General features: G+C 48.8%; 1 protein-coding gene across 16 annotated transcripts in view; it reads left to right on the forward strand.

The window, feature by feature from the left end:
• The window catches only part of RBM33 (RNA binding motif protein 33), a 139,101-nt gene that overhangs the window by 74,031 nt on the left and 43,151 nt on the right, over positions 1–21,919 (forward strand). For all 16 annotated transcript variants that reach the window (XM_045053288.1, XM_023250789.2, XM_045053285.1 and 13 more), the window contains 4 exons: positions 1,027–1,085; positions 19,379–19,511; positions 19,881–20,224; positions 21,343–21,645. In XM_045053288.1, the coding sequence (XP_044909223.1) occupies positions 1,027–1,085; positions 19,379–19,511; positions 19,881–20,224; positions 21,343–21,645 (839 nt within the window). The remainder of the gene's footprint in view (positions 1–1,026; positions 1,086–19,378; positions 19,512–19,880; positions 20,225–21,342; positions 21,646–21,919) is intronic.

Here is a 21,919-nt window from a genome sequence, read left to right on the forward strand (position 1 = left end):
TGTGTCTGTCTGTGGTCTGTCCTCTTATAAGGACACCAGTCATACTGGATCCAGGCCCACCCACATGACCTCATTTTTCCTTAATCCCCTCTTTAAAGGCCCCTTGCCCAGACGCGGTCCCGTTTGGAGGTACTAGGGTCGGAGACTTCGGCATATGCATTTGGGGAGGGGGGCACAACTCAACCCATGACAGCTGACAGCCTGAGAGCTTACTAGATGTATCTGGCTGCACATTTTAATGAAAAATGCAGCACACTACGCTGTGGCAGTCCCTGCTCGGGCGGTGTTTCTTTTTCCCCCTTCAAAATCAAGTTCAGTGTAACATACCTTTTAAATAGTGTAAACATATCTGATTTAGCCCCAGGGTATATAACACGTGGCTTCTTCCCTTCTATAAAATGTCTGTTTGAGAATTATGTGATTTCATGTTCTTCTGGTAGATCTGTTGGAGTGTTCTGCTTGTTTAAAAACACAAACCAAAAACAAACAAAATCTTGGCATACAGATTGTTTAATAGATTGTTCTTTGTAACAGTACCATGGGTATGTGTGTTTTCCTTTCTCTGCCTCCCTCCTCTCCCTCCCTCCCTCCCTCCCTCCCTCCCTCCCTCCCTCTTTTTCATGATTCTAGAGGATTTAGATTTGAATTTGTATTTGATTGGAGTCAGAAAATGTAATTGGATTAGATAGTCTGGATAGCTTGGATATGGATGTGAAACACAAAAGGCGTTTTTTATTTTAGAGGAGTAATCTCTTCTCTCATTGCAAAACATTTTAATTCTAAATAGAAATTCCCTGTTGAAATTGAAGCTTCTGCATATGCTGTTGTATGGGGACAAGCGTCCTGCTTTCTCTTTCCCTTTTATGGGCTTGTAAAACACTAAGCACTTAGCTTAAGGGTAAACTTCATATGTTACATGTAATTGACGCATGATGCATGTTTGATACTAGACTTGGTGTATTTCTTTTTTGGTGGGTTTTGTTTGTGAAGTGAACCATGTTTGTAACAAAAGGTGTTTTTCCACAGTGCCCTTGCTGCCAGTTCCCAGCCAGCCGAGACCTGCTGTGGGGCCGCAGAGATTCCCTGTGAGTAGCAGCTGCTCCTCCTGGTCTGAGGGGGTGAGCATGTGTTTACTAAGAGACACTAATGCAGCAAATACAGGTGGTTCCAACCAAAATAAGGGTCGAGGTTTGTAAATACTGACAATGGTTTTTGTAGCGGGAAATGTTTGTTAACAGCTTACACGCCAATGGATTTCTGAGAATGGAATTAATTTGGTTTAACTGTAAAATTGTTGAATTAGGATCATCATGCAATGCTTTTCATGTTAAAGAGTATGCATTTTGATTTCATTATTGCCTTGTGTTCAGTGAGAAAGGGCCTTGAGTGTGTGTGTGTGCACACATACACGTGCATGCACACACGTGTGAAGTTGTGTACGTGTGGGCACGTGTGTGAGATTCTAGGGAGTACTCATGAGAACTCTGCTTGTTTAAAAAAAAACCCAAATCTCAAAAGTCTTCATGAACTATTGGTTTTATATTTTAAAATGAAGGTTTTTCTCTTTCAACTTTCTTTAAAAGAACGCACACATTCTCCCACTCCACGCTTTGCAGTGTGCTTTCCTTGCTTATCCTAACCAGAAGAATAACGTCCATTAAATAATGTATCTGTTTAAGTACATTGTTCTGTCTGAGTTTTGGGTTAGAGTTGTTAGTTCTTGGTTTCATTAAATCAAGGAAGATACGTTCTTTGTGAAACCAATGTTGAAGAAAAATGGACTGGACCATAAAATTTTAATATCGTTTGTGTGTAAAACAGATGTAGTTTTGTTGAGACTAAATCTGATTTTCAGGAAATATCTAAAAGATGTATTTGATTCTACCTTTGATACTTAAGTAGATAGCATGTTTATAGAAGGCACTTAACAGAAAGGTTTTAATGAAGGTTCTAGGTGTATAGGCAGATGATGATTCAAAAATACAATCAGTAGTTAAGATTCAGAGTATTTTTTAGAAACCTCTTTGATTTGTAGTTTTTTATGAATTATGGCATGGTTTCTATAACTGATTCTTACTGGTTTTATTCCCTTATATTAACTAATTTTTCCTTTAAGTGACTCATAATGTTCTAAAAGCTAGTTAAAAACAGCGATATTGTATGTAATTTATATTTTTATAAAAATGTGTTTACTAATATAAAATTAGAATAATTGCAGTTTTCATCTACTTGTATTTTTCTTAAAAAAAATTTTTTTTTTAATGTTTCTATTTATTTTTGAGACAGAGAGAGACAGAGCATGAGCAGGGGTGGGGCAGAGAGAGGGGGAGACACAGAATCCGAAGCGGGCTCCAGGCTCTGAGCTGTCAGCACAGAGCCCGATGTGGGGCTCGGACCCACAAACCGTGAGATCATGACCTGAGCCGAAGTCGGACGCTTAACTGACTGAGCCACCCAGGCGCTCCTTGTATTTTTCAATTGTGCAAATGTGATTGTATCCTCTCCTAGAAGAAGCAAAGTGCATAATACTGGAGGATGTTATAAGCGGATAATAGGAGACAGTTTCTATGTAAATTGAACTTATTAATTTATTTTTTAAAGATTTTATTTCTAAGTAATCTCTAAACACAACATGGGGCTTGGACCTACAACCACCAGATCAAGAGTCACAAGCTCCACTGACTGAGCCGGCTGGGCACCCTGAAACTGAATGTATATATATAGTACTCTGAGGGTCATGAGTACTGTTACAGGGCGCTGAGGGTAGTGAGTACTGTTGAATTGCTTTTGGAAAAGTTTCTGCAACATGTCAGTTTTGTTTTGTTACTGTTTTTGAGATGGAAAGTATGTATGGGCTATAGGAAATAGTTGGGTACAGATTAGTCATGTGTATGATATGAGAGGAGAGATTTTTCTTTAGCTCAGTTATTTATCGTTATTTAGTGTGTATTGTGTCTTTCTTTAAGCCCCAAATGCTAGATCTTAAGCTGAATTTACGGTGAACTTATGGTCTTGTTTCTGTAATCAATCTTCCTTAGGGAAAGTAATCAGATGTGGAATCTGTTTTTAAAAAATACACTTGAGGTGGGGTGCCTGATTTGCCCAGTCGTTGGAGCGTGTGACTTGATCTCAGTGTTGTGAGTTTGAACCCCATGTTGGGTGTAGAAATTACTTAAAAATTAAAAAAAAAAATCGGAAATATACTAGAGGCAGTATGTTTTTAAAAGTTCATTAAAATATTAGGAATGGAGACCAACTCTGGGCCATCTGCTGTTTTTTTACGTACACCAGATCTTTTTTGAATAAATTTTTTTTTTCCTTTTCTACTACTGGACTAAACTTGGTTGCTGTCTGTGTAAATGTAGTTTTGTGAACATGTGAGTTTCTCCTTTATGCCTCGCGCCTCTGCCTAGTGCTTAATCCCAAACCATAAAACAGATCAGCATAGCGATATAAGCCAGTTGTGACCAGAGTAAAATTCTGCAATCAGTGGGGATAGTATTGCTGTGTTCTAACAGAGCCCCTGGGAGATTTCCTAGTGGTGGTGGTGGTGTGCCCTGGGGGCTGTCCTATTAACTTTTGCTAAACTGAATTTTACTTTGGAAAATGACACTCTTCCTGCCTCCTGCCTTCTCCTCTCCACCACCCCCCCCCCTGTTGATATAACATTCGCATTAGGAAACCTGACTTCAGAATCCTCATGGAGTCTCTTTGAATCATAGACTTCCTTGGCACACAAAAAAGATCTGAATCACAGAAATCTGAGCTAAGTGAAGTTCCCTGTAGTCTTGTAACTCAGTATAGGATTGCCGTGTCACTCGTTCAGTCACTCTGCATCCACACTTCCCGTGAACAAGGCCCAGGGCTCGGCCAGTTCTCCTGGGCACAGGAGGAGTAGGACTCCGTGCAGAAGTTGATCTGCAGACACGGGTCGGGTTGTCCTGAAACACGAGCGAGCGGTATGAAGCTGTCACCAGGAGCGCCACCTGTCCTGGGGACAGTGGGGGTTCATTAGAGGAGCTTAGGCTGGGGAGAGACGAGATGACAGTGAACTTCCCTTTGCTCAGTACATTTCTGTGATTCAGATCTTTTTGTGTGCCGAGGAAGTCTACTGATTCAGGTAATGATGAACCCTACATAAAATGAGTTGTGTGGAGAGGCGTTGTTATTTAATTTTTTACTTGTTTTCATTGATATATAACGTGCATTATATCATGCTCATTTAAGTATATAAGTATATAGGAATTAAGCTCTACTTGATGGACTAAAGAGTAAAAAAGGCAGTCAGTAGAAGTACCACTAGATTTCCAAGTTTTAATTTTTTTTAATGTTTTATTTTATTTGTGAGGGGGTGGGGCAGAGCGCCAGCAGAGGAGGAGGGGCAGAGAGAGAGGGAGACGCAGAATCCGAAGGAGGCTCCAGGTGACAGCTCAGAGCTTGACGCAGGGCTTCAACGAACCCGTGAACCCTGAGATCATGACCTGAGCCGAAGTCGGGTGGACAGTTAACCGACTGAGCCACCCAGGCACCCCTAGATTTCCAAGTTTTAAAGGAGTTAGTATCCAGTTAGTATTAATGCTGAGGTGTTCCTTCTCTTCCCCAACAGTGGCAAGCTTTACTTTCTTAAAAGTCCATTTTGTTTGACAATTTTATGAAACCTTGAGAAATTCTTAATTTAGAACTAGTATGCCTACAAATTGTATTAAGTGATAATACCTTGAATTTTTAATTAAAAAAATCAGAACTCTAGACAGCCTAATATTAAACCTATTTTTCATAGGATTCGTTAAAATTATTTTTAAAAACTAAAATCTTAGGCCAAAATATGGTATTCTTAGCTATGCTTGATTTAGTAGCAAAACTAATATCTTTATGTCCTGTTGATGAATTTTATTTAGGGAATTTAAACAGTTTTTAAAGCAAAGATTTGAATGTCAAAGTAACAAATATCGTAAGAAAAGCTTCCCTATGTTTGATCTTTTTGGAAAATACCGTTTTAGCTCTTGACATCGAGGTGCCTTTCTGTGGTCGTGTCCGTCTTGGTGTCTCGATGGGCTGCCCCCCCCCCCCCCACCAGCCCCCACCCCCGGTTCCCTCGTTTATGGAATTCGGTGATGTGCTTTGTAATTTAGGTTTCCACCTAAGAATCAGATCCGTGTATTTAATTTTAGCCACGGACACAGCTGTTAGTGCTGCGTTCTAGAACATTCTTGCCCCAAACTTTAATTCCCAGACTGTTTTCTTTTTTCCAGTCGGTCTTCTGAACCTTTGTTTGAAATGTAAACATAACTCGGTTGGTAGCGTCATCAGAGAACGAATTCTCTTCGTCCTCATTTTTGTCCCACGATGTGACTCTGCCACGTGTAAAATGCGTCTCGGCCATCGGAGCAGTGGCCACTCACAGGAGCTGATGGGCATAGGAGCCGCCGCTGGCCGTCCCTCACTCCGCCCAGCTCTCGTGCTCCATCTGGTCTTGCCGCCCAGCCGCCTACCTTCCGTCTCCTCTCGTGAAGCATTTTCACTTGTGTGAAGGCTCGAGTGTTGCCCCACAGACGGTCGTGGTTTCCTTTCGTGGTGTTGGTGGGGCGGTGGGGTCGGGACGCTGGTGCACCGCCCTGCGGGTGAGCGCCTGTCTTTGTGTCTGTGAATTCTGTGCTCGTTTTCAAAGGCTCTTTGTTTTACTTGTTAGTCTGATTGGTGTCCCTTTCCACGAAGGCTGACGTTTTTGTCACTGATGGAAAGTTTGGAGTCTTTTCTTGGCCCATAACCATATTGTCCAGTTACGTATTTATCCTCGAAGTGATGTTTATTGTTTTTAATGTTTGCCCACTTAGAAAAGTAACACTGGAATGTCGGTTGATAATCTTTTAAAGTGTCGCTTTGAGATTTTGCTGACCTAATTTGTTTTAGGTGTCCGCGCAATTGCTGTTTTTAAGCGTATGGCTAAACCCCGAGTGACGCACGTTGTAAAGATTCTTGACCGAGGGGGTTTTAAACACCTATTCAGTCATTGATTCTGAATCGATGTACTGGGTGAATGCTGGTATTTCAGGGTGGCCACTTCAATACCAAGTGCTTTGGCTGCTGAATAATTTCTCAGGGACTCTAGTGTGAATTAAAACTAAATATTATGTTTAAAAAAAAGACTGCTCATGAGTTTCAAGTAGTCTTCTGAGCAATCACGTTCGTTTTTAGGTTTTGATTTCCATCTGTGCTTACTGTGCAGTGACAGTGCCGCGCAGGTAGGTCCCGGGGAGCTCTGTGCCCGTGGAGCACGCGTGTGGTATCAGGTGCTGCTGATTGACAACGTCCTGGATGTGTCTTATATGGCATTTCATGCAAATCATGTTTGAGGAGACTGCTGCCTCCAATTCCATTTCTCTCTGATTAGAGCCCTTGCAGATGTGAATCTAGACTTGATTCCAGTCTTTCTTTTGAACCCCTAACTGTTTTTACAACTTGCCTGCAATGCCGTGTAATTATTAGCACTTAAGATCGGGAAGGAATGATGGGCATTTTCTCTTATCAGATCTATGAGTAGTAGCAGGCGAGTGTGGGATGGGAGCCTTCCAGCTGTCAAATGTCGTCAGGCTCGCAAGGAGAGAATGCAGTTTAAAATGCAGGTGACATAATACCCAACATCCTCCGTTTGCTGGTGGGTTTCTGATTAATCGTGATTACCATACATTATCATACCATCAAATTTAATCATATCAATGAATTCCCATCTGCAGCAGTAGGAGGAACAGCTAAACACCACGGTAACAGCCATTAAGTATGGCGGCGATGAGATCCTGCACCCCGTCGACTCGCTGTCCTGCCGGCATACGCTGCGTGCTGGGCAGAGAGAGGGTGGGTGGGGGTCCGCACAGAGAGACCTCAGAGACCTGGGAGCACTTGCTCAAGTCATAGGAAGTGGGTTTCTCGTACAGTTAAGCGAGCCAGTAAGCCACATTGTGAAAGCGTTTGCTACACGGTTTTGTTGAGTTTTCGGCCAGGTTAAAACCGTCCACGTTGAAATGAAAACCTTTCCCACACCCTTTCATAAATAGTAGACTTAAACGGAGTGCGGTTTGCCAGTCTGTAGAGTGGTAATGTGGCCAATGTGTTGTTGACAAGAACACAAATTTTCAGTCTTAGAACCTCCTACGTGTGCCAAGAAAATCTTTATGGCCTGTTTTTATCGACGTGTCCTACAAAGCACACCGGTTTTTATTTTAAATATTTGTTTTCCCTGAGTCTTTGAAGACCTATAGTTCTGTTGAAATGCATTTGTTTAAATGTTCATTTATTTTGAGAGCGAGAGCTTATGCATACATGAGTGGGGGAGGGGCAGAGAGAGAGGGATAGAGGGTCCCAAGCAGGCCCCGTGCTGTCAGCTCAGAGCCCGATGCGGGGCTTGAACTCGCAACCGTGAGATTGTGACCCGAGCTGAGATCAAGTCGGATGCTTAACTGACTGAGCCACCCAGGTGCTCCAGTTGTTGAAATGCATTTTTAAGATACACTTTGAAAGAGGCCCTATTTTATTATAAAGGACCTGAAAGCATTTCTTCCCAAAAGTTAGAGTTTTAAAAAATTTTTACAGTTTAGTCCTTTTCCTTTTGATGCGCAAGCTGGTGAGTTTTTGTAAGCGCATTCAGTTGTGTGCTCACCACAGTTGAGAGAGAGAGAGAGAGAGAGAGAGAGAGAGAGCGCGCGCGCGCGCAGTCCTGCCGCTCAGAGGGCTTCCTCGTGCTGCCCCTTCTGTGGTCACGCCTTTCCCCGCCGAGCCCCCCGGCAACCGCCACGTTCTCTTTCATTGAAATCATGTCCTGTGAGTGGACTCCTGTGGGATGTTTGCTTTGAGTCTGGCTGCTTTCCCTCGCCACAGTGCTCTTGAGATTGCACCTGTAAGGGATTTGTCTTTTTTAATTGGTAGGTATTATTCCACTGAATGGATGTACCACAGTCCGTTTATCCCTTCGACATTTGGATTATTGCTAGTCTCTGGCTCTCACGAAGAGAGTCGGTATAAACGTTTGTGTCTAGTGTTTTGTGTGAACACGGTTGTCATTCCCTGGTGGGAGATGGGAGTGATGGCCCGCGTGGGAGGTGCGCTCGCGGAGGAGGACTTGCGCACAGACCGCATTTGCAGTTGGCAGAGCTGATGCTGCTCTTCTGCTTTTTAACTCGCTTTTTTTTCCCCTATTTTTTTTTTTTTTTTTTTTTACATTTATTCATTTTTGAGAGACAGAGACAGAGCACAAGCAGGAGAGGGGCAGAGAGAGAGGGAGACACAGAATCTGAATCAGGCTCCGGGCTCCGAACTGTCAGCACAGAGCCCGACGCGGGGCTCGAACTCACGAACCGTGAGATCATGACCTGAGCTGAAGTCAGATACTCAGTCAACAGAGCCACCCAGGCGCCCCGACTTTTTTTTTTGAGTGAGGAAACACATCTCCCTGGAGCACGTGCTGTTGAAGTTCATTGGGAAATAAAAAAAAGAAATTACTGAGTGATTACTGTGTTCCAGATTTTGCTCAGAGCTTGTGTTCAACAACCATAGGGAGGTATCCTTTTTCCGCTTTACAGATGGGGGAACTGAGTCTTTTTGGGCACAAGAAGTAGGGTGGCAACCAAGGCAGTCGGAGTCTCAGTCGTGGTGTGCCTCTCCCTTCCTCGCAAAATATTAAAACGCATGTCAGTAAACTGGATAAAAACGATTGGATCTGCTAAAGTGGATCCGAGCTGTGTTTAAGATGCGAGTGTCACGACACTGCTGTGGGGGAGCAGGCACTGTGCTTGCGTGGGGTGTTTGGGAAGAACGGGAGGGGCAAGGGACAGGGATAAAGTTACGGCTTTCCAACGTATGACTAAGGTGGGTACACAGTCTCTAGTCTGTTCATCAGAAGCAGGACTTTGTACTGAGTTAAAGGTGTCCTGGTTTGTAGTGCATGCTCTAGTTTCTCTGCTGGAGCCAGCACGCTGTCTTCATGTGTTCAAGTCCGCGTGGGGAGCAGTGCTGACCCTGGGCACACGCTTCTTCAGATGTTTAGAAAGCACCTCTAAACACAAAAACGCCTTTTAAGAAAATGAATGTAGGTATTAAACGAGGCACAACCTGAAAGAAGAAAGATCTGTGGAAAGCACTGAGGTAAGAGGATTAATATTGTGATAGAGGGTATAATTTTAATTATGCGAGGGGTCACTAGTGGTCTGTATTCTCTGCGTTTGACCCACATTGAATGAGAATTAGCTGAGAGTCGTTCTTCAGCGTCTGTTGGTTTCTTATATGGTTCTTTGCATTTTAAGTGAGCTTGATAAATGAAAACATGCTGCAAAGGAAGGTTGTAATTCATTGAAAGATTCATGAAGTTTCAATGACATTGTTAAGGTATTTAATTAGTCTTATTAAAATATACTGACTGACCCTGTTAGGGAAGCTGATAAGTCCTACAATAGCTGTTAGAACCTCTTTCTTTTCCGCATTATACGATTAACTTTGGGCTAAGCAATTTATGCAGAGTGCTCTTTTTTTTTTTTTTTTTTGTGGTTGAAGTTGTCAGTCCTTCTTGAGTAGGATTAACACAGATAACATCATGTAATTAACAAGAGATGCGGAACATGCCAGAGTGCAGTTTGTGTAAGAATTCTATGAGAAAGAATGATAATGTTTTACCTGAGACTCTTAAAGGGATAGAAAGAAAAGCAAAATAGAGCAATTAGCCGAGAGGATTAAGGTAGCCTTTTCTTTCAAAAGGCAGGAGAATTAGTGCTGAAAGTTCTGTTAAGTGAGGTGTTCGCAGCTCACTAACAGTCTTAAAATAATTGTGCATTTGGTGGAGGGAATTGGTAATTTATTATCCTTTATACCCGTGAAACGCTACAAGTTCTTCAATGAATGCTCGCATCAGGAGAGCCTCTGACGTGGTGAATGCCACACTGGAGCCGTGGCTTGCTGAAGACACGCTGGTCCCAGCGGCAGTGTGTGACAGCAGAAAGAGCACTTTATAATAAAAGCGAGAATCTGAAAATGTGCATTTTCGTCCTGAGCTGTGCGGGGGCAGTGTAACTTGGGCCAGTCCGCTCTGGCTCCGTAAACCTGAGTGTCCTCACCCCTTAAAGGAAAAGTCACTTGTTCTGCCCGTTTCCTGGCACCGTGTTTGCAGAAGACACGACGTTGACTTGGTGAGTCAGGATGCGAATGAGGCTGCACATAACAAAATTCTTTGAACGATGACTTAAACCAAGTGGCGTGTTTTTGCGTAAAAATGAACAAGTTCTGGGTTGGGATAGCAGTTCTGTGGTGTTATCAGGGACCTGTGTTTTTCCTACTCAAATCGCAGGCCAAAAGAGGAGGAGGGAGGGACAAAAGGTGCGTGCCCGCTGAGGCAGCCCCCAGTGAGCCTCCCGAGAGCCCCCGGCCCACTGTGACAAGTTCAGGGTTTTAGGTGGGCAGTGTTGCCCCTGTGTCACTCAGGAAGAAGTGAGAATCTAAAGTAGGTAGGCAATTAGCAATCTTTTCCATGTGGCTGAAACTTCTGGCCAGAATTTAAGTTGTGTCAGTGTAGGGAAAGGAAGTGCCATCCACGTTCAAAATGGAATCAAAACCAGTGAGGAAAATGGCATTGTGAGCTTGAAGATGCCTGCTGGTTGTTAAATTTCTGTTTCGGAAAGCCAGTACTGATAACAGTCAGAAGATTTTACGATCTTAAAGCGTTAAAGTTTTAAACTTCACGTAAGCATTCAGGCCCTCCGGTTCTGTTACCCGTTGAGGCACGTGGAGGGGAGGAGAGGCCCACGTGTCTTCCCCAGATGGTTTCGCCCTTGTGTCCACCAGGATCTGGTCTCTCCAGAGAAGTAACCGTTGTCACTCTGGTTTATTTCATGGACCAGCCGTGGACTTTCTTTTTGAATAATCTGTCTTGCAGTGTCTGCTCCTTTTCTCTAATCTTCCTGCCATCTGGCCCTCACGCAGGCTTTGGCATCTCGGAGGTGGGCTGCTTTCTGGTAGGGTCTGATGCAGGTACCAGTAAAGCTCTCTCTTCCCCGTGCCGGCCTCCTTCAGCCGCACCGCTCAGCGTGTGCTCCTGGTGTCTTTCGGCCTGCACGTGGCCTGCCGTAGTCGGTCATCCCTGGCACTCGCTGCCCTCCACCTGGCTGCCCTAGCTTATCACACCTTGCAGGTGTCACCTATGGTTTCAAGGTTACACCTGCAAAAACCCTCTGTTTCCATTCTTACTCTTTTGGACAAACTGCCAAAGCCAGAAATTTCCCTTGCTTACTCATCTTGAGTCAGCTCTTTCTTCTGCATTGTAGATAGCATCTCTGGTCCTGCTTCCTTTATCAATTTCTCATAGGCTGGTCAGATAAGAACTGCTAATTTCTTTTACCTGTTCAGGCAGCCATGGAATTTCCTTGGCTGTCTGACTTTAGACTTGATTTAGTATTTATTGGTTTTCTTGACTTCCAAAGCACTCACACACTCTCTCACACAATTACATGTACATATGTGATAATAAAACACCGAGACAGACCAAGGGAAGTGAAGTTACTCCCCACCGTTTCCTGTTCATCATGAGCACAGTGGGTGAGTGGATGTGCTGTGGGGGGGCCGGTGACCCGGGAGTCAGTCCGGGCTCTGCCACTTTCTAACCTTGGACTGTGCGCGAGATACTTAAATGCTCGGGATTTCTGTCAGCAGACCCCGTGCCTTGTCACGCGTTACAGGGAGCGAATGAGAAGGTAGAGGAGCTCTGTGAGTCAGCTGGCGGCAGTAGTGTGGGCTGGAGCCTTGGGTCAGCGGGAGCAGAGCCCAAGATGGGGGTTCGGGTGCCGGGGACGCCAGGTAGGAAGGGGGTGGGACTGGGCTGCGGTGTGCTTTCAGGGAAAGGCTCTTGCCCTGGCCTGAGCCTGAGGGGGAGGGCTCTGGAGCAGAAGCCCTACCTCCGAGTCGTCTGCCCTGGGGCAGAGGGCCGTGGGCTGCACGGGCAGGCCTGGAGGGACAGCGCCCATCGGCCAGGATAGCAACGGCCGGGGCCCGTGGCACCCGCACATAAAAGATCCTGGCGGCGGCCCCAGAGCGTCCGGCACAGGAGGACCGGCTGGGGTGGGTGACGGACTGAGCGGTCCCGAGCCCTCGGTGGCTCGGCGCTGCAGAGTTCACTTCTCACTCCCCTTGCCCCCGGGGCTGCCTCCTCTGGGCCCCGCAAGACCCCCTCGTCAGGTGGGGAGAGGGCGAACCGGGAGTTACTCCTGTGTAACTGGCCGGGTCTGGGACCGGCCTGCTTCACTTCCGGTCACGTGCCGTTTGCTGAACCTTGGTCACGCCGCCAGCCTCACTGCCTTGCAGGACCGACTGTGAAATGTAGTCTGACTGCTGCTCGGGAACATGTGGGCACGGACGGTGGGCATCAGGGGTCTGTCCTCATTGGGGCGGGAGGTGGCTCATGTTTATATAAAGCCAAACACCATCATAACTACGGGGTTAGGTTTCATGTTTCACTAGCATCCATGGTCCTGCAACATTGCCAAGATAATAAGATAATTACACTCACTTTTTCTTACTGATTTCTGTCCTTCTTTTCAGAGCTTAGGCAGATTTGGGATATGGACCTAGCCACACCTCAAGTTCTGGACGTCATTTATTTTTATAGTATATATTCTTTGGTTTACATTGTTTATATTTTACAAATGACTTTGGATTTTTTCCTATCCGCATTTTGCTTCTACGCTCGCCTCTGCCGTGTCTTGCTGTTATGAGCATTTCCTGCTTACGTACCGTTCCGACTTGTTGATCTGTTTACTTTAGGATGGACCCTGGAAAAATGCCTTGTTGTCGTGTGTGTGGTGCGCGATTGTTGCTAAGTGCTACTTTGCAATAATGAAACGCAAAAACGAGCAGAAGTGAAGCAGGACCTCCTCCCCCCCCTCCCCCCCCCCCCCCCCCCATCTTACTCCGGTCATCCTGTGTCCGTGTGGTTTATAGATGTGTCCTGCATCTTACAGGTGTGTGACTCCTCAGTTGGGTCCAGAGCCAAGAAGAAAAAAACAGGCCTGGGCTGTGCTCCTTAGCAGCAATGTTGGAAGTGCATCCCACAAACTGCCCATCGAGTGTCCATCCTTCAGAGAACAAGTGTACTCTCTAAACATTGGGGGGCGGTTGCAGGTCGGAGAACAGTCCATGCTCATCCCACGCTCCCTGTCTGGTCCACACCTCGGCAATGCAAGTTGAGATGATTTTTGTCCTACACTTAAGTCAGAGGACCGGGTTCTGTTGATGTTGGCTTCTCTTTGGTCCCGGTGCGCTCTGTTCTCAGTCTGCTCAGCCCAGAGCCTCGGCTCACTGCCCACGGTCCAGCTTGGTCTATTCCAACCTCCATCACGCCCTTCCTAGCGTTCGGCCATCCACTGTCTGTGGGCTTTGTGGGCAGTCAGGGCTTAACCCCCGTGGTATTTTAGTTTGTTCTTAAATTGTTTTTTAATGTTTATTTTTGAGAGAGACAGAGTGTGAGCAGGGGAGGGGCAGAGAGGAGAGGGAGGGAGACACAGAATCTGAAGCAGGCTCCAGGCTCCGAGCTGTCAGCACAGAGCCCGACGCGAGGGGCACGAACCCACGGACCGCAGGATCATGACCTGCGCCAAAGTTGGATGCTCGACCGACTGAGCCACTCAGACGCCCCTATTTCATTTATTTTTAAATGATTATCTTCAGAGAGAGAGGCCCAAGCAGGCTCCACACCATCAGCACGGAGCCCGATGCTAGGCTTGATCCCATAACCGTGCGATCATGACCTGAGCTGAAATCCAGAGTCGGACGCTCAACCCACTGAGCCACTTAGGCGGCCCAGCCCGCTGTAGCATTTTAGATTAGCACGTGGGGCTGGATTCCCTTGCTGGCTGGAATAGGCAGTCGATTCATTTATTAAATATCCGTCAGCGTCTCTGTACAGGCTCTGTGCCGAGTGGGAAAACACATAGGTGAATATGATGGACCGTGGTCTCGCCCCTCACCGGCCCGCCGGCTGAAGCAGGGAGGAGGGGAGCGGGTTTGCGGCCGGAGGTGGAGTGGCCAGGATGTGGTGACGCCTCATCTGTGAAGGCTTCCGCTGAGACTCTGGGGTGAGAGTGCAGGAAGGGGGCCTGTGCTGCTCTGTCTTGCAGGATATAAGGAGCCCTGTCACTTGTCAGCAGCTCTGTGTTACGTTTACAGAGTGGAGTGCTGTCTACAAAAATGTCATGTAAAAGTGACAACGGTGGCAAGCACTGTGAACTTTTGTTATTTGCTGGGTACTGTCGTAAGGACTTCGAACACGTTCTTTCATCTTCTCCCATGAGAAACGGGCACCGTCGGTATCCCTGCCTTCTGCAGGTGAGAAGACGGAGCCCTGAGAGGCCTGCTAGGTGGTGGGAGGGCTGGAGGGCGCAGTAGGGAGCCCGACCCGCCGGCACTGCCCTCCGCCCGGCCGGCCTCTATTAGTTAGCGCCTTTCCGAGAGAGACCAGCTGGAAGGTGGACTAAAGTTCTGGCTCAGTACGACTGATGAAGAAAGAATCTGGGGGGCCTCGTTCGATATCGCCAACATTTGAGCGCCCGTGTCTGTCGGAGGTTACGCCGCAAGCACGTGGCTAATTGGTGGAAGAAAAGGTCTGGGAAGAGATGAACGTCACGATATTAAGATTCCAAAGGGGCAAGACTTAGGATTCCGCTGTATTTTCAGTTTAATACCAGAAGTGTCTTTAGAATATGAATATTTAAAATAATCTCCCAGGAACGTACCTAGTTCTCAGGCAGCTTGAAATTTTTATTGAAAACTAAGCACATCAGTTTCTCTTTGAGTTCATTCTCGCAATTCACTTTCCTTTTACAAATGGACGAAGGGGGTTGAGAATACTTTCCCCATCTCAACTCGTGGCAAAGTCAAAATCGCGGGTTAGCAGACCTTCCGCTCGTATAACGGGGGGGGGGGGGTGCCAGTCTGCTTTTCCAGTTACGTTTTGCCTTATCTGTAATGAGAAAAGCTGTCCTCTGGAGGACTTGAAATGAACTCTCTAACGGAAGGAGGAGAGGCTGTGCAGAGCCTCGTTGGGCTGCCGCACGTGCGGCACTGCTGGGAGCCGCTGCAGCAGCGGGGGACAGCCGTGGGGCAGTAAGACACAGTCATGGAATTTATTGCTTGTGACTGGTTTCCGAAGAAACCGAGTGCTTTCCAGCTGTCAGTAAGCCTGGCATGATGTGAGCCCAGTGAGAAAAGTGGCACTAAGTATCAGGGCTTCGCAAACGAAGTAACGGAGACAGCCACGTTTGTGGGACGGAAAAGTCAGGAACCTCTCTCCTCTTCTCCTGGTTGTGAGTAAAATCAGGACGGAAGGCGAGGAGACGTGGTCGCTGGTCTGCACGCAGCCGGGTGAGGGACGCCAGCTTCAGAAGCAGTCCCCCGAGGCTTCCTCCTGTATCTGGGCCGCGTCCGGCCTTTGAGGAGTGGATGATGCAGAAGTAGACGCTGGGGGACCGGGTCCTGCTGGGATGGGGTGGCAGTGGGCTTGCCTGATGTAGGAGAGGGCAGTGCTCTCTGGGAGAGGTTCCGAACACTGGCCGGCTGAGACTTGGCTTTACCCGTGCTGGGACTGGTGACGCAGTTCTGAGCTCAGAGAAAGTTCTCACAGTGAGTGCCGCTGCTTTCCAGCTCTGAACTCAGCACAGGACTCAGGGCTAAGGGGAAGGAGCCCCAGAGGACGCCCCGCTTTCTCAGAAAGTACACCGTATTCTTTCTGGCCTTTCCGACACTGTCTCCCTGTGTCTGTGCTTTTTTGGTCAGCTTGTTAACCTAGGAGTGACTGACACAGCCAGTGAGTTAGGGGCCCAGATGTTTGCTGACCTTAGTTCAGGATGAAAGCCTGTCAACGATCAGTGGTGTAATACTTCCAACCTTGGTTATAATTTAGCATGCTCTTCCTTTTTTTTTTTTTTTTTTAAATTTTGTTAATGTTTATTTTTGAGAGAGAGAGAGAGAGAGAGAGAGAATGTGTATGAGCAGGGGAGGGACGGAGAGGGAGGGAGACACAGGATCCCAAGCAGGCTCCAGGCTCTGAGCTGTACGCACAGAGCCCGACGTGGGGCTGGATCTCACAAGCTGTGAGATCATGACCTGAGCTGAAACTGGACACTTAACTGACTGAGGCACCTAGGCACCCTATTCCTCTTTTATTTCTGGTTTTGTTTGAGTCCTTTCTGCCTTTTTTTATTTTTCCTTACGAGTCTGGTTAAAGGTTTATTAATGTTGTTTTTTTTCAAAGAACCAGCTCCTGATTTCATTGATCTCTTGTATTTTTTTTTTTTTAGTTTCTATTTCATTTATTTCTGATCTAATCTTCATTATTACCTTCCTTCTATTTAAATTGTTTTTTAAACGTTTATTCACCTTTGAGAGACAGAGCATGAGCATGAGCAGAGAGGGAGGGAGACACAGGATCCAAAGCAGGCTCCAGGCTCCGAGCTGTCAGCACAGAGCCCTACACGGGGCTTGAACTCATGAGCTGTGAGATCGTGACTTGAGCCAAAGTTGGACGCTTAACAACTGAGCCACCCAGGACCCCTGTTCCTCTTTTTTAAGTGAAAAATGTGACAAATGTCGTGTTAGAGCGAAAATTAGCAGCAAGCACGTCATTCCTACTGGAATATTCGGTGTAGATGAAGGGGAACGGAAGCGGATCGGACACAAAGGACCGCAAGGAGCATGGCAGGGGGCGCGGATTGGGAGTCCGTGTGCGCCCAGGGTAGGAGACACCTTAACTGATGGGAGGTACGGAGAACGGGGATGTGAGGGTGGAGGGAGGGGAGACAAAGGTGGCGGAGGCCCCTGGGCAGTGGGAGCTGCAGAGCAGGAGCAGGTGAGAAACTGCTGAGGGACGTTGATAGGCCAGTCACAGTTAAATCCGCACATTCGGCGATCCCAGCTCTCATCTAGCAATACTCAGTGGTCTGTGGAGCCCGGGGGGCAGGGGTCCCTCCACGGGCCGTGCACGGGACCGGCAGCTGGCGAGAGTGTGAAGTAGGGCAGGAGAGAACCAAGTTTCTACACCGAGGGTAGCTTACAGGAGAAGCCTTTCCGTAGAGATTTTGCACTCTGGCGGAGACAGAAGCATAGAGTGAGCGTTTTCCATAGAGATGGATGAAATACGACACATGGAAGTTTGTGTATAATGGGATGGTTTCCAGAACTCAGAAATCCGAGTTGGCCGTAGGCTGTCATTTCCATATCTAAGTCCAGGGAAAATACGGTCTTTAAAATCCCCAGTTCTAGTCATTTTGATAAGATTTGTGTCGTGGGTTGAAACTTCCTCTACTTCATTTTCGTTGTGTTATGAATAAAATGAATCCTGTGGGAGTTTTTAACTTGTTTTTCTTGAGTATTGAAATCTCTGATTAAAAAAAAAATACAACAGAACGGTGTCACCATGGGCACCACGGTGTCCCGAGTTTCCGTCGCCTTGGCTGTGAAATGGGATGCACGCTGCCACCGTGCTGTGCTATCGTGAGCTCCAGTGGTCAGGGGCTCTGCAGAGCCCAGTGTGCGGTATGGAAGCCACAGGGGACAAAGGTGGCCGGTGGGCTCAGGGCCCAGGGCCCATTGGTCCTTCCTCTGAAGTAGACGTTCATACGGTATCGATGCTTGACTGGCTCACATTGGCTTTACCAAGGTGGCTTATTTAAGTCCGTGTGAATCCCTGCAGTTGGTAGTCACTGGGGGGGTTGTCTTTAATGCTGGCTCACAGACGCAAGGGCTGAGCATCTGGGTAAGTAGCACGACGTGTCTCCCACAGTGGTTGGCAGCAGACGAGACCTTAGCCTCGGTTCACACCCAGCCCTGGGCTTTGACTCCGTTCTCCAGCCTCCTGACCTGGCTGTCCCTGGGCTGCGGGACCAGCCAGAGATACAAGAGAAGTGACACTGAATCCAGCTACCCGGCACTTCCCCAGGCCGTCCCCAAGTCTCCCTCTGCCCGGCCCGCCTCGCTGCTGCCCCGCACCCAGCACGCGGCAGGCGCCCCGGCTCCCTGCAGGTGGCCCTAGCGCCAGCCCGGGTTTTGTGGCTTGATCTCTAAACCTGTGGCGTGATTCTCAGAACGTGGATGGACCCGGTGTCCCCAAGAGTTGGCTCGGACCCCGAGGCTCTCCAGGCCGGTTCCCTTAGAAGCTGCCCAGTGGTGACAGTCCTGCTGAGGGGCCGCATCTGCACCCAAGGGGCTCTTCTGGAGCTGGAACTCTTCACGGAGGCCGTTCCGCTCACTGTGTGCTGTTGTCACGGAGTCATGGGCAGCACAGATGGTTACAGGGAGAAGGAAGGGCACCGCGGTTTGCAAAAATATTTCCAGTGTAGTAATGTGATGGCACATTTAGAGCAACTGAGTGTATTAGTAATAAAATGACGGAAAAGGAGTTAGACGTTTAAGGTTAGGAGGAAGGAGTGTGACTTTTTTTAAAAGTTGAGAAATACTGGTGGAGTTTCAAAGAACAAGATGTTCTTAAATGAAAATTATTTTGATGGTATGTATAATTAATGAATTCTTTCTGGAGAAGTGAAAGAAAAATTGTGAGGCTTTCCTGAAATGCCTCACCAAAAAAAGTGCAAATGTGGTACTTTAAAAAAATCTCCACGGGGGCTCCTGGGTGGCTCAGTCGGTTAAGCGTCTGATTCCCGATTTCCGCTCAGGTCACGATCTCATGTCGGGCTCTGTGCTGACGCAGGGAGCCTGCTTGGGATTCTCCCTCTCTCCCTGCCCCTCCCCTTCCTCAAAAGTGAATAAATAAACTTAAACCTCTTTACAAATACTTACAAGGCCAACTGGAAATTGAAGTACTTTTAGTTTTTCCATGTAGAGTTCTGGCGACAAGTACTTACTGAAAAATGTTAACCTGGAGGAGTTCATTCATCCAGAGTGTCTTCTCCAGGGTGCAGTCTGACTGTGTGACATTGCTCGTGGAGCAGTATGGTTTCCTAAACCTTTCTCGTTGTCCTGTTTCACCAGAAGTTGCTGATGTTTATTATGGTTCACATTCAATTTCTTCTTCTTCTTTAGAAATAAAGCAGCTTCATAGGTGTGGCTTGTGGTTGTGTTAAAAAGGTAGCAAATTATAGTACGATCGAGAAGATGAATGCCAGGGACGCCGAAAGTAGACATTGGGTCTTTTGGGATTAATGGGCAAGAAGGGTCGATAATTGCACGGGTGTCTCTAAGCTTAAAAATAATGTTCTTGTTCTGCTGGAGCGCTCTGAAAACAGGGAATTGATGTTTTGGTGCCGCGGTTGGTGTCGGCCTGCGGGTAGGGCAGGATCCCCCGTCTGGGGGACGGCGCCCACTCTTTTCCCTCCTCTCACGCCGTCCCGTCGTTCCTCAGGGCCCTCCGGAGTTCCCGCAGCACACGCCCGGGCCGGTCCCCAGCACCTTCAGCCAGCCCCCGCGGCTTCCCCTGCAGGACCAGTGGAGAGCCCCGCCGCCGCCGCAGGAGCGGGACCCTTTCTTCTTGGGAGGTAAGGGGCGGCCGCGCGGTGGCGGAGTTGCGCGCGGAGAGGAGCCCCGACGCATTTGGGCTTCGCCCTTGGCCGGAGCGGCGGGTCGTCGGGTGGGAGAGGCTGGTGGCCGGCGCGTCCGCCCGGCCTCCCGAGGCCCGCGTCGCGTCGGGCGCCGTTGGCATCCGCGGTGAGAGGCCCCCCGGAGAGGAGTGGCGGAGCCCTGCCGCGCTGGGACGCGGCCCGGCCCGTGGAATCCCTCTCCCTGGGGTCGTGCCCCCCACGTGTGTGACCTTTGTTCGCCGTCACACGGTCCGGCGGCACGCGGGCGTGTCGCCCCGCGGCGGGCCCGGTCCCCGCGAGCAGAGGGTGATGCCGCGCGCGCTTCAGTTTCAGGCGAACCGAGGTTCCCGAGTCATCTCTTCCTGGAGCAGCGCAGCCCCCCGCCGCCGCCGCCGCCCCCCACGCTCCTCAGCGGCGCGCACCCCGTGCCCGCCCCCAGCCCCCTGCCGTTCACCCAGCCCGGGCCAGCGTTCAGCCAGCAGGGCCAGCAGCCCGTGTTCCCCAGGGAGAGGCCCGTGAGGCCAGCGCTGCAGCCGCCGGGGCCGCTGGGGATCCTGCACTTCAGCCAGCCGGGCTCGGCGGCCACGCGGCCCTTCATCCCGCCGCGCCAGCCCTTCCTGCCCGGCCCGGGCCAGCCCTTCCTGCCCGCGCACGCGCAGCCCAGCCTGCAGGTATGCGGGGGAGGGGCGCCTCGGCGTCCTGGGGCGCGGGGACCCCGTTGAAAGAGCCAGGGTCTCATCCGAAACGCGCGGCTTTCTCGACAGGATTGTTGATCTCCTTGGCCGGAGAAATGGAAAAAGCGATGGTCAGTTTTGGGGAAACGAAAACATTCCGAGAGGCCGTACTGCTGATAAAGTTAGGGCAGGCTCTTTGCTCCTCGTGGCAGGATTCTTAAAAGGGTTTCCAGTGGAAGTAGAGTTCTTTGTCCACTTACCTTCCTGCAGTGGCGTAGCAGAAAGATTCTGTGCGCCGAGGGGAAGGAGAGTGTCGCCGTTGCCCGTTATTTGAAAGATTTGAGTGCCCTCTGCTGTGGGTCACGCTTCATGGGCCCCTTGAGTTCCGGGAGCTCTTGCTTGCCCCGTACTTTCTGCCTGTCCTTCAGGTTTACTGTAAAGACCCATCACGATGGTACACCTGGCTCAACCTTCTAGAAACACACAGACTGCCTAAAGTGGAAAAAGGAAAACGATTATTATTTAGATTGTTAACGTGGGATAAAATGTTTCTTCTTTGAGTAGAAGTAAAAGGGACTTCTTTGAGTAGAGAGAATGATTCCCAAAGAAAATGAAGAAATCCCGTCCTCTAGGAAAGGTCACCACCCACAGGGGGCGCCCGTGGCTCCCGTGTCCCCGCAGCGGCGCGCCCTCCTCCTATGCTGCTGCTGTTCCAGTTAGCACAGTAGTGTGAGCCCCTCTTCCCGGCTTACTTTTCTCTGCAGCATTTGAAAGTGCCCTGCAGGATTACACCTTCCGGCTGTCATTAGTTTTGGGGCATCTTTATCGGTCCCAGTACGTGGGCGTTAGAAACTGTGCCGCCGGCAGCATCCTTACTTGTTTCCTTAGATTCCTGGAATTTGGAGGGTAGAAGGACTCAGAGCAAATGTAAGGTGTAAGAGATCGCTTTTGGCTTGTTACCGTGTTTTAGCTGATACGACCTCTGTCAACAAATCTAAGATGAAATTTTAGTGCCCTTCAAGTTGCTGGTGTTGGGGTTTTAAAGAAACGGCCGAATTGCAGCGTACCTCGGAAGTGCGTTTATAACTGTTGTCTGCCTTTGTTTTCGCACCAAGGGGCCCCTTCACCCTCCGCTGCCCCCTCCGCACCAGCCCCAGCCGCAGCCGCAGCCTCAGCCCCCGCTCCAGCCGCAGCACCAGCCTCCGCTGCAGCCGCCCCCGCAGCACCAGCCGCCCCCGCAGCCGCAGCACCAGCCCCCGCACCAGCCGCAGCCGCACCAGCACCACCACCACCTGTCCGTCCCTCCGCCGCCGCTGATGCCCATGTCGCAGCCGCAGTTCCGGCCTCACATCCAGACGGCCCAGCCGCAGCCGGGCGGTGCTCGGATGCAGTGTCCCCAGCGCCAGGGCCTCAGGCATGTAAGTGGCCCGCTGCCTCCGGCTGTCTTCCCGGCGCACCTTTTAAGGGGCGGAACTTAAGGGGCAGAGCTGGTGAGGCGGCATATTTTCCAGTTCCGGTTTAATTCCTGAAACATGGGTAGTACGTTTCTCTGAAGGGAGTGTGTGTGTAAAAGACTGCTTAGGAAATTGATTTTCTTGACTGCAGAAATTAATGAAGTCCCTTTTGTGCTGGGAAGACTGTATTAACATTATTTACTTCATCATCTTATGTGTGTATATCTAGATCCTCTAT

Source organism: Felis catus, chromosome A2 (genome assembly GCF_018350175.1).
Source record: "Felis catus isolate Fca126 chromosome A2, F.catus_Fca126_mat1.0, whole genome shotgun sequence".
NCBI classification, from domain to species: Eukaryota; Metazoa; Chordata; class Mammalia; order Carnivora; family Felidae; genus Felis; species Felis catus.